Below are 12,264 nucleotides of genomic sequence, written 5' to 3'. Positions count from 1 at the left end.
TTTAGATTCTTGAATTAAAAACACATTCGTGAAATTTGAGTTCCAGTCGTACATGTTTGCAAACAAAACCTTCATTATTCGTTACAGCCCCCACATGAGTGCAAAGAGGCATGATGGGAAAAACTTCACTGATGATCGGTGGGAAGATATATCTGTTCTAATAATGCTCTTTTAATAAAATCAAAAACAAAAAAATGAATTTAGGGGCCTGTCACACCTTGACGATTTCGCAGTTCTGTTTCCACCGAGTGGTCCAGGTCGGTATTGCACAGTGCGGTTCGGGTCATAACTGTTGAGTCTGGCTTCGTTTGCGTTTCCACCACCGACAGAACCCTTTTGTTTGGCAGGTGGAACACTTAAGTATTGACAAGCACACGCTATTTTATTTTAGTCTTGGTGGATCATGGGATTTATTTTCATGGCGTGCAGACCCTGAAAAGTCAACTGATGTCTATGATAAACGCTGACGTGAATGAATGAGGCGCTGTGATTCAACTTTTAAAATAAGTTAATCAAGGATCAAGGATCAAGGAAATTTTATTGTCATATGCACAGAACAGAAGAACTTTCCTGCACAATGAAATGTGGCTACTGCATTTAACCCATCCTATTTGCCAGTAGGAGCAGAGGTCGCCATTAGGCGCCCGGGGACCAGCTCCAGATGTACATCCCTGCCTTGGTCAACAGCAGGGCTGAGCAAACCAACACCGACCCATAACAAACAACACACATAACACACAACACATAGGCCGGCCCGGTACATAAAACATATATATGAAGCAAAACACGAGGGAAAAGGAGAAGAAAAAAATAAAAAACCCTCATAGCCGCTGCATTACACAGCGGCAATGAGGAAAAAAAAAAATCCCATCAGCACAAAAAAAACAATAATCACAGAGACAAAACAAGGACACAGGACGACAACCGAGATTTGAAAGGACCAGTTTATCAGAACACTCCGGAAGGCAGCCAGTTTCGGCGCCGTCAACGGCCTTGTTCGACAGTCTGGGGGGGGGAAGGGAACAGCCCTGCGCAGGCTGAGAAAGTCGTGGACAGTCCACAGTTCACGTCAGGGCTGGAGAAGCTGAGGGGAGGGGGGAAGACCAGGGAGCGAGGCATAAGAGTGTTGTTCTTCTGAGGAGGTATCTTATCACAGCGACCTTGAAGTGCAGCTGTATTTGGGGAAGCCAAATGAATAGCCAGATTAACAGACGCCTGAAAGATTCCACAGTTCTGAGAACAGAGTGGCTCCCAATGCATCTGAAATGTAGAATGTGGTCTTCACAGATGGTCAAAGCGGGTTTCCAGGGCTGCAATCTTCCCAGAAATGTCATCCAATGCGCGGTTAACCCCCGCCGACTGCGCAGCCACTGCCTTCCCAATCGAATCAATCATATAGGGCAGCTTGGAACGACCAATCAAAGCTGCTTCCACTTTCTTGATTTTCCGGTAAACCAGCAAGTGCCCCGCTCCACACATCAGAAAGCCGGTCACCACCAAGCCGAATATGTACACATCTTCAACGTCCTCCACAGAAAGCATGTAAAGGCACATGACCTGCCATCTCCTCCACGAGTCCATCACGTAACCCATCACATGCTTCCCAGCAGGACAGGTCGGGTCCTCCGCTCCCGAAGATCTTGTAGAAAAAATAGTGTCAATTGCATTCAGAGACCACTTTAACAGATCCATTTTTGTCGTTTCCAGAAGAGCAACGCTGCAGCCTCACAGACAACACGCCACAAAAGCAGGAAAGATAAGGAGGGAGGGAGAAGAGAAAAGTGCGTCCATCTCGGTCGAGTGCAAGCTGGCAAAAAAAAAAAAAAATCTTGCCGTGGTGCAAAGAGCCGGCGCTCTCTGGTTCAAGATGAGTAACACACAAAAAATAGAGTCTTTAAAAAATCCTACATTTCTTCACCCATGACAAGGAACTAAAGTATTTTCAGATGTCGTTTTCCAAACTCAGGAGGCTTTATGTCGGTCAGTTTTCGTCAGGCTGTGATGATGAATCCAACTGAAATGAACAGGTCAGATTAAGACTTTATATTTATTCCGTGTGTGAATGGTTTTAATATTTGAAACATGAGGACTGCAACTTTCAGCCAATCAGTGAACAGCATCAATGGGTTTATTTCAACTTATGAGTAAATTACAAGAAACGTGTGTCAACAATCACATTTCAATTTCAATTTAATCATCTTAGAAAGCACCAAATTACAACAAAATCCATCTCAAGGCACCTCACACAGAACAGTTCAATATAAAATCTAAAATAAATAAATAAAAATTAAAAAAATCAAATATATAATTAAAAACAGAAGTAAAATAATAAAACAGCTAAAAAAAACTATTCATAAGAAAGAGAATAAAAATAGGTTTTAAGTATTGACTTAGAAATATCCACGGACTCCAATTGCCTCACGGTCGCAGCAAGACCATTCCACAGAGTGGGTGCACGATAGGAAAAAGCTCTTTGACCCGTCAACTTCTTCTTCACCCTGGGAACACAGAGTAGTCCCACATCCTGTGACCGCAAAGCCCGGGACGGCACGTAGGGTTTCGCCAGATTAGTCAGATAAGACGCGCCAGTCCATGAACAACTTTAGAAGTCAATAACGAAACCTTAAAATCTGCTCTCACAGAGACAGGGAGCCAGTGTAAACATGCCAAAATGGGTGTGATATGTTCAAACCTTCTGCTTCATGTCAAAAGTCTGGCAGCAGCGTTCTGAACCAGCTGAAGACCCCTAATGCTGGACTACAGTAACCCTAAACATAGGACATTACAATAATCTAATCTAGAAGAAACAAAATCGTGAATCAGATTCTCAGCATCAGCCATAGACAGGATGGGGCGGATCCTTGCTATATTTTGCAGATGGAAAAAAGCAGTCCTAGTAACATCCCTGATGTGGAGGTCAAAGGACAATGTGGAATCAAAAGTTACCCCAAGGTTTCTCACTTTGTAATATGATGTATGACACATGAACCCAGGCTGTGTGCCAGTTGGTGAAATTGATGCCGATGTCTCGCTGAACCAAGAACCATCATTTCAGTCTTATCAGAGTTTAAAAGTAGGATGTTACAAGACATCCAGCTTCTCACTGATAGAAGACAGTCCTCCAAGAATTTTATGGGAATGAGATTTCCCAGTTATCGGCATGTACAACTGAGTATCATCAGCATAACAATGAAAGGCAATCCCAAAATGGTGCAGTATACGCCCAAGGGGTGCTACATACAGGGAGAAAAGCAAGGGGCCTAAAACGGATCCCTGTGGAACCCCGAATCTCAGGTTAGAGGTAGTGTTATTATACAAAACACATTGAGAACAACTGGACAGGTATGACGTCAACCACGCAGGGGCACTCCCAGTAATCCCAAAAAGATTCTCCAACCTATCAAGCAAAATATGATGATCTACGGTATCAAACGCAGCACTGAGATCTAACAACACCAGAACTGTAGTGGTGTCTGAGTCCATTGCTTGCAGAAGATCATTCACTGCTTTAGCGAGCGTTGAATCTGTGGAGTGATATTTCCTAAAAGGAGACTGCAGTGGCTCACATAACTCACCTACAACTTATGTCTCGCGTGTGTAGGACATATGACTTATACTGGCATACATTGAAAATATTGTGCATACCCAAAATTTTTCAAGGTACTCGCCATATTACAACGTATATGAGTGAGCTTCAACATGCTCTTAACTTATATAAAACTTACCCATGACTTATTACACGTTTTTAAAACGCTTGGAATACAATGGCCAAATCACCAAGGTGTGACAGCGGTGTTACTGGCCCATCTTGATAGACACCGCCCACCACCACCACCCCGCTAGGCAACTCTGCCCCCCCCCAAAAGAAACCAAAACCTAATCATATTTCAAAATAAGAGCTTACATTCTGTTTGACTTTTGTAAAAATCTCTGTTTTTGGAGGTTTTTTTTCCCCATTTTAGAAGGAAACAAGACAAAAAATGTCACATGCCAGGTGTACCTAATAAAATGGCTGATCCTGAAGCTACGGTGTTTGAATCTACGTGGTAAACCTCTTCAATGTGTCTGTAGGATCAGCGTCTGAGGGACGAGATCACGTCCCTGCGCCTGAGGCTTTCTGAGCGAGACCGGGCTCTAAGGGACACCGTGGAGAGAGTGAAGAGCGCCAACCGCACCAAAGACAGCATGGAGCACTTTATTGTCAGCCAACGTGAGTCGCCCACCGTCCACGTGACCAGATTCCACGTCAACGTACTTATTTTCTTTGTGACATTTCTAAGTGGACCAGATCTTGCACACTGGCCTCCCATTGGTCAGAATTCCCCCTGGTTTATGTGATACACTCAGGACAGTGTCCGTTTTCTTACTCATGATGATTTACTGAAAACCCGTTTGCTGATATATTTTTTTTTCTGAAATTTGGTCCAGCCAATCCTTGGGCTTTCTGGTTGAATCCCTGTGCCCCCCCCCCCCCCCCCCCCACGTGTAAATGACATGTAGATGACGTGTAGATGACATTTGCAGAAAGACGTGCGGGCAGATTGCAGCGGCGGATTGCAGCGGCGGTTCGCAGCCGCCGCGACGCTCCGCCACAGGAAAAACACATCCATTGGAAGCCTTAAGGACAAGTTGGAACATGTCCAGCTGTTAAACAATTTCTCATATACTCACTCTACTGAAAGCCATCAAAAGCCTCCTGGATTTTACAAACAGTTATCAACACGGAGGTGTTTTTCCTGTGCCGCCGCACCGTGCCGGCTGCGTCCCGACGCACGGACCTGTCCACACGTCTTTCATTAAAAAAATCTCCTTTAACAGTGGAATATCCGGATAAAATGCTGAAACCGACTTCTTCTGAAACTTCTCTGTTCTCTCATGACGTCCTGGATCAATAGAGCCTGAAATGTGGAGGTTTTCAGCTTGAAACAGGCTGACGACGGTGCCTGGGAGCGCTGCGCGACGTCCCGCTCCGTGGGAAGTCCTTAAAGCGACAGTATCACCTCAAAATCTCTCATCAGCCGTTAAGATTTTCACTGAAAACCATCTTAATTTTTCGAACCGTGTCCACTTCGATGTGTCTCACAGGTTTAGAAAAAATTTTGATCAAACAAAGCGCCAGTCTCTCAGCAACTTCTCAGACAAAGGAATTCCGACGAGGGGCTGGACGACTCCTCCCACAAGGAGTGCTCACAGGCAAATGACGTCACCGACAGGCGTGGAAAAAACTCACGCATGCGCACGAGGGTTCAAGCATGTCTGACGTAAAAACATATGAATGAAATCCATATAGTTTTTGAAAAAAATAAAAAGGACCTATACTTTATTGACAGCTCTAGTATTTGGTCAAAATGAGACTTTTTTGTCTAAAGGACTTAAGGGTCTCTTGAACCTTTTTTTTTCCAGAGGTTTCTACCTCGTTATATCCAGACGGCCCTTTATTTCTCTTTGACTTTATGACAGCCACGTCTCTATGTCCCATTCAAAGGGGATTGCTGTGGCGCCACCAGGTGGTTGTAAAATGTCATTACAGGAGAAGCGGTTTGAGTTGGTCAAACTGATTTTTGGAGGCTTTGTGTTCCATGTGTGTAATGATGATAACTGCCGGTTCTTCTGTGTCCGTCTGCAGTGTCCAGAACTCGAGATGTCCTGCAGAAGGCCAAGACAAACTTAGAGGTGAGCTCAGGTTCTTTTCAAACCGAAACGTTTCAGCGGCTCACGGACTTTGAACATTAGGAATGTTTTTGTTCATCCTTTTCTTTCTGTTGCTTTTTTCTCTCCTCCTCCTTTGACTCCTGCTGAGTCTCCTCAGGAGAACAAGCTCAGGATCTCCTCCTTTCACCGTGCCTCCTTTGCCCTTCCTCCTCCCTTTTTATCCTCCTTGTCCTCTCGCCCTTGGCTTAATAAAGGTATGAGTGTTTTCCTGTGATCACCTCAGCCTCACTATTATCCTGCTGCTTTCTTCCCTTTTCTTTTCTTTTCTTTTCTCCTGTGTGTGTGGATTTAAACTCACAGCTGCACTTATCAGTGTCACAGACTGTCAGTCCGTCTGCAGGTGTTCCTCACTTCCAGGCACGAGGTTCAATGACTGAACCAGTTTTGTAGCGAGCTCATGTCAGACTGATATAAAACCACAGTTAATTAACGAAACCACAACACATCCTTTAAATTTGGGGGGGACAATACTTCAGGTCATTATTTGTCTAATATCGGCCAAATGTACTGTATCAAATATTAGAAGTTTAAAAACAAACTCTGATCCGAGTCTTGTATTGAGATTTGTTGTATACTCGTTTTGGGTTTTGTCTGTTTTCTTTTCGGATGTTTGTTTCAGTCTTTGAGTTGTTTTATTCGAGTTCTAAGTTCTCAAAGTTCATCCAGACAAATGTGTTTATTCACAGATTGTTTTAAGTTGGGGAACAGTGTATTGAACTGGTATCGACAGACACTGAAGGTTCTGGTGCCGGTATCATATCAGACGTGAAAAAGTGTAACGATACTTGATCCATGATTCGATACACATCATGATCGCCGTCATTGTGGCGATTACTTGGTGGAGAGGAAGATCAACTCTTGATCGATTCCCGGACAGCGTGGTGGATGTGGGATGACTGAAAAAGGCCCAGTCTTAAATTCTGCACATATCACAATTCACCGAACACAATTCTATACATATCACAGTTCAATAAATATCACAGTTTGACACATATATTTGATACACAAGGCATGATAATTATATCACTGTTCCCACTAATTATGTAGAAAGTAATTTGTGGTGAATGTTTTAACTTAAAAGAGAAAAAAATATTCAGAAGTATAAATTTTAATCCTTGATGTCATTTGTTTCCTATTTGTATGTTTTATACATCATTTATTATTCTTCTGCAAGAGAATGTTGTTTCTCCTGTGCATTAGTTTCATGGTATCATGATACAAACATTAAAAAATAGGACTTGATACACACACCACAATATGATTATCATGATTCACAATGCATTGTTAGCATTGCGACATCACTCATTAACGTATTAATGACCCTGCGTGTTGGTGACATGTAGGTGACGTGTAGATGACATGTAGGTGACATGTAGATGACGTGTAGATGACATGTAGGTAACATGTAGATGACGTGTAGATGACGTAGATGACGTAGATGACATGTAGGTGACATGTAGATGACATGTAGGTGACATGTAGATGACATGTAGGTGACATGTAGATGACGTGTAGTGACATGTAGGTGACATGTAGATGACATGTAGGTGACATGTAGATGACGTGTAGATGACATGTAGGTAACATGTAGATGACGTGTAGATGATATGTAGGTGACATGTAGATGACATGTAGGTGACATGTAGATGACGTGTAGATGACATGTAGGTAACATGTAGATGACGTGTAGATGACGTAGATGACATGTAGATGACATGTAGGTGACATGTAGATGACGTAGATGACATGTAGGTGACATGTAGATGACATGTAGATGACGTGTAGGTGAAATGTAGATGACGTGTAGGTGACATGTAGATGACATGTAGATGACGTGTAGATGACGTGTAGGTGACATGTAGATGGCGTGTAGATGACATGTAGGTGACATGTAGGTGACATGTAGATGACGTAGGTGACATGTAGGTGACATGTAGATGACGTGTAGATGACGTGTAGGTGACATGTAGATGACGTGTAGATGACATGTAGGTGACTGTAGGTGACATGTAGATGACGTGTAGGTGACATGTAGATGACGTAGATGACATATAGATGACATGTAGGTGACATGTAGATGACGTGTAGATGACGTAGATGACGTGTAGGTGACGTGTAGGTGACATGTAGATGACATGTAGATGACGACGTGTAGGTGACATGTAGATGACATGTAGGTGACATGTAGATGACATGTAGGTGACATGTAGATGACGTGTAGGTGACATGTAGATGACGTGTAGGTGACATGTAGATGATGTGTAGATGACATGTAGGTGACATGTAGATGACGTGTAGGTGACATGTAGGTGACATGTAGATGACGTAGGTGACATGTAGGTGACATGTAGATGACGTGTAGATGACGTGTAGGTGACATGTAGATGACGTGTAGATGACATGTAGGTGACTGTAGGTGACATGTAGATGACGTGTAGGTGACATGTAGGTGACATATAGATGATGTAGATGACGTAGATGACATGTAGATGACGTGTAGGTGACATGTAGGTGACATGTAGATGACGTGTAGATGACGTGTAGGTGACATGTAGATGACGTAGATGACATGTAGGTGACATGTAGATGACGTAGATGACATGTAGATGACATGTAGATGATGTGTAAATGACATGTAGGTGACATGTAGATGACATGTAGGTGACATGTAGATGACGTAGGTGACATGTAGGTGACATGTAGATGACGTGTAGATGACATGTAGGTGACATGTAGATGACATGTAGATGACATGTAGGTGACATATAGATGATGTAGATGACGTAGATGACATGTAGGTGACATGTAGGTGACATGTAGATGACGTAGGTGACATGTAGGTGACATGTAGATGACGTGTAGGTGACGTGTAGGTGACATGTAGATGACGTGTAAATGACATGTAGATGACGTAGATGACATGTAGATGACATGTAGATGACGTAGGTGACATGTTGGTGACGTGGATGATGTAGATGACGTAGATGACATGTAGATGACGTGTAGTTGACATGTAGGTGACGTGTAGATGACGTGTAGGTGACATGTAGATGACGTGTAGATGACGTGTAGATGACGTGTAGGTGACATGTAGATGACGTAGATGACATGTAGATGACGTGTAGGTGACATGTAGGTGACATGTAGATGACGTGTAAATGACATGTAGGTGACTGTAGGTGACGTGTAGATGACATGGAAATGACATATAGATGACGTGTAGATGACGTGTAGGTGACGTGTAGATGACATATAGATGACATGTAGATGACGTGTAGGTGACGTGCAGGTGACATGTAAATGACATGTAGATGACGTGTAGATGACATTTGCAGTAGAAACATCACGTGAAATGAATGTTCTTGTGCTCAGGTGAAGACACAGCATGCTGCTGTAAGATCTCCTTCCCTCCTGGTTGGGATGTCCTGAGGCCTCACACCTCCTCTTCTTCATCGTCTCTTCTTCCTGGAGCAGTGCTCCACCAGCGCACCCTACAGGCAGCCACGCAGTAGCGCACCAGCCTCTGATTCTTCTCAGGAGTTAACGTGTCTTCCTGTCCTGTTGGAAAAAGTGGAAACCCTTCTGGTTCTGGTTCTGGTTCTGCATTCAGATGCAGAAACATGACAGCTGAGTGACTTTTGTCGACATGTTTGTTTGTTGATGATTACCTTCTCTTACGTCTGGACTCTACGTACGCAACAGGACCGTTTTGTTTTCTTCACTGTTTTAATATCACACCTCAAAACCCAAACCTTCTGCCTTTTAAGAAAAGTTGAGGTTCACAGTTTAATGTCTCCAGCGTGCTGGCGGTCGTGCCACTGAGCGGTCACGTGCACATTAACAGCAGCATCTTGACAAAAGTAAGCACATGGTAACTTTTCTTTTTTGGTTCTGAAGTTCTGGTGGAACATGGTGCCACACAGTGAACTGATCTGTGACACGGGACCATTTCTCATACTGATGTTTCCATCTGGTGGTGGTTGGCTGTAATTGCAAATATTTAGAAACTTTCAGCAGATGTAGAAGTGGATTCTACATCTGGTCTTCTAATAACTAAACAAAACAAAACAAAACAGTGTCTATGAGTTAGGAGCTGAAATTCTGATTCTGACTTCAAATTTTAGCAGGAATTAGAAATGAAGCTCCAGTGAGGGTCAGGAGGACAGGCTTCAGAAAAGCCAGAAATTCAGAGTGCTTAACCTTCGGTGCTGGTGAGATGAGCCCGGTTCATATCTCAAATAGAATAGCTGCATGTGGAAACAAAGCCATAATCTCTCTTAGTGCTGTAGACATGTTTTACTTTGATCCTGCATATATTTAATGACCAACTACTGATATAAAGCTGACAGCTGGGACAGTTTGGTTTGTTTCACTCTAATAGATGTTTAAAAGTAGAAAACTGTATCGTAGCCACAGAAATCAAAAGGTTCTGTGGCGTCTTACTGAGGCAGTGTTACACATTTACACTTCAATTTTTGCTTTTGGCCGACCCCGCTCACTCACCACAGTGCACCCTGTCTGAATCTGCATCCAGTATTTGGCACAAGTTTTATGCCACAAACTCATCCACGGATCTCCAACGTGCTCACCGGTCCTGGTGCACCCATGTAGTCTCCCAGTCAGGTACTCTTCAGGAGCTTCGTTCTGAGGTCAGACGGGTTTGGGCATGCAGAGTGGTAGTGACGACAAAACGAGGCCTCATGAAGCATTTGAAGATTTTTCTAAGACCACTAGATGGCAGTGTTTATTCAAAAAATTGTTCTAAGGGAACTGAAGTTCATTGTGCTTTGAATTCTTTTTTTGAACAGACAAATGCTTCACGAGGCCTCGTTTTGCCATCAGTACAGAGCAGCACAGTGGTGACACCTTGTGGTTTAGTTTGTACGGTGACTTTAATTATAAAGTGGGGTAAAAAAATGTTTGTGTAGTGATGCCGACATAACCCTTGAACCACAAGTAAAACTCGTGACAATATGACAGTCTTACTCTGCATTACAGTAGCTTTCTTGGGAACTATACAGTCAGCAATGCCATAAAAAATTTTGCTTTTATTTGCTTTTTTTTTTTTTTTTGGTCAAATTTTGCCGGTGACACACTGATGAGAACAGATTTCACGATAAATTGATCAGAAATGATTGATAACATGATGGTTCTGCACAGCTGAGTCTCCACATTTCGCTCTGTTCATAGTATTTCGCTGAGTGGGCGGTTCAGTCTTCTGTCAGTCACTTGCTAGATGACCTGTCAACATTCAGCCAATCAACTTGCCATATCAGATTCTGCACCCGCAACCCAAAGAAAGATGAAACTTCCAATTTATGGTCCAAGAAATGTTCATTTTGTTACCACAATTATCAGACCAAGGACCAGGTTTTTATTTCTTTAGTCTGAGTTAAGTTTCTTTACCCCCTTTTTTTATTAATTAGTTCTTTTGTTTTGTTGTTGTTGTTGCTTGAATTAACCTCAAAACAACACTTTTCTTGACAAGGACATTTGTGTACAATTTGTAGTTTTTTGGGGGGCTGCATTTATGTGCGAAGGAGGGTATTTTCCTTCTGCACTGTCTTTTACACTGGTCTGTCAGTGGAGTTTATTTATTTGGACGTTCTGCTCTTCTTTGTGCATGACCTCTGACCCTTGGATTGTTTTACTGAAATATGCAATATTGGGTTTCTGTGCAATAAGAACCTTCACGTCTGTTTCTTGGGCCTGAATGTTTTTAAAGTGCCATCGTCTGCTTTAGTCAGTTTTTGCTCATCTAGGAATCCATGTTAACGTTTTGACAATCAGTATGAAGCAGTGCTATTGGCTCACATAAAATGATATTTCACGGTTGCCCAAAGCAACCAAAAAAAATAGAAATGAAATCATATATTTCAAAGCAGTGTCATAAATAAAGGTAGTGATGGCAAAATGAAGCCTCATGAAGCATTTGAAGTTTTTTTCTAAGCCTACTGGATGGCAGTGTCTATTCAAAGAAGGGTTCTAAGGAAACTGGCGTTCATTGTGTGTTGATTTTTTTATAGACACTGCCATCTGGTGGGATCCAAAAAACCCAGCAAATGCTTCATGAGGCTTTGTTTTGCCATCACTAAATAAAGGGGTGGGGTTTGGGAGGGGGTTTGTTCCCTCAGATGTCACAGGATCAACTTTTTTTGTGCATGTAACCACAGGTCAAAGGTCAAATGGAGCCCGGTATTGGGAGCGTGTCTCCTGCCTTTAGACAAAGCAGCATACATTAATGCAAGTTTTTTTGATGAATTTTCAATCAATCAATCAATTTTTTTTTTATATAGCGCCAAATCACAACAAACAGTTGCCCCAAGGCGCTTTATATTGTAAGGCAAGGCCATACAATAATTATGAAAAACCCCAACGGTCAAAACGACCCCCTATGAGCAAGCACTTGGCTACAGTGGGAAGGAAAAACTCCCTTTTAACAGGAAGAAACCTCCAGCAGAACCAGGCTCAGGGAGGGGCAGTCTTCTGCTGGGACTGGTTGGGGCTGAGGGAAAAAAAAAAAAAAAAAAACGTGAAAAAGACATGCTGTGG

At 42.7% G+C, this 12,264-nt stretch overlaps 1 protein-coding gene and 1 long non-coding RNA gene across 3 annotated transcripts in view; one reads left to right on the top strand and one right to left on the bottom strand.

The window, feature by feature from the left end:
* Window positions 1–11,006, top strand: part of pde4dip (phosphodiesterase 4D interacting protein) — a 199,489-nt gene extending 188,483 nt beyond the window's left edge. For both annotated transcript variants that reach the window (XM_034179347.1, XM_034179346.1), the window contains 4 exons: window positions 4,072–4,210; window positions 5,627–5,673; window positions 5,810–5,906; window positions 9,085–11,006. In XM_034179347.1, coding sequence (XP_034035238.1) covers window positions 4,072–4,210; window positions 5,627–5,673; window positions 5,810–5,906; window positions 9,085–9,224 — 423 coding nt within the window. In that variant the 3' untranslated portion in view covers window positions 9,225–11,006. The remainder of the gene's footprint in view (window positions 1–4,071; window positions 4,211–5,626; window positions 5,674–5,809; window positions 5,907–9,084) is intronic.
* Window positions 9,427–11,971, bottom strand: LOC117518258. The gene is made up of 2 exons (XR_004562931.1): window positions 10,340–11,971; window positions 9,427–10,286 (listed from the first exon to the last, which is right to left on the bottom strand). It is a non-coding gene; the product is annotated as an uncharacterized LOC117518258 (long non-coding RNA).
* Between the last annotated feature and the right edge of the window lie 293 nt (window positions 11,972–12,264).

This window comes from Thalassophryne amazonica, chromosome 10, assembly GCF_902500255.1.
Source record: "Thalassophryne amazonica chromosome 10, fThaAma1.1, whole genome shotgun sequence".
Lineage (NCBI taxonomy): Eukaryota > Metazoa > Chordata > Actinopteri > Batrachoidiformes > Batrachoididae > Thalassophryne > Thalassophryne amazonica.
This window is presented reverse-complemented; position numbering and strand designations above follow the sequence as displayed.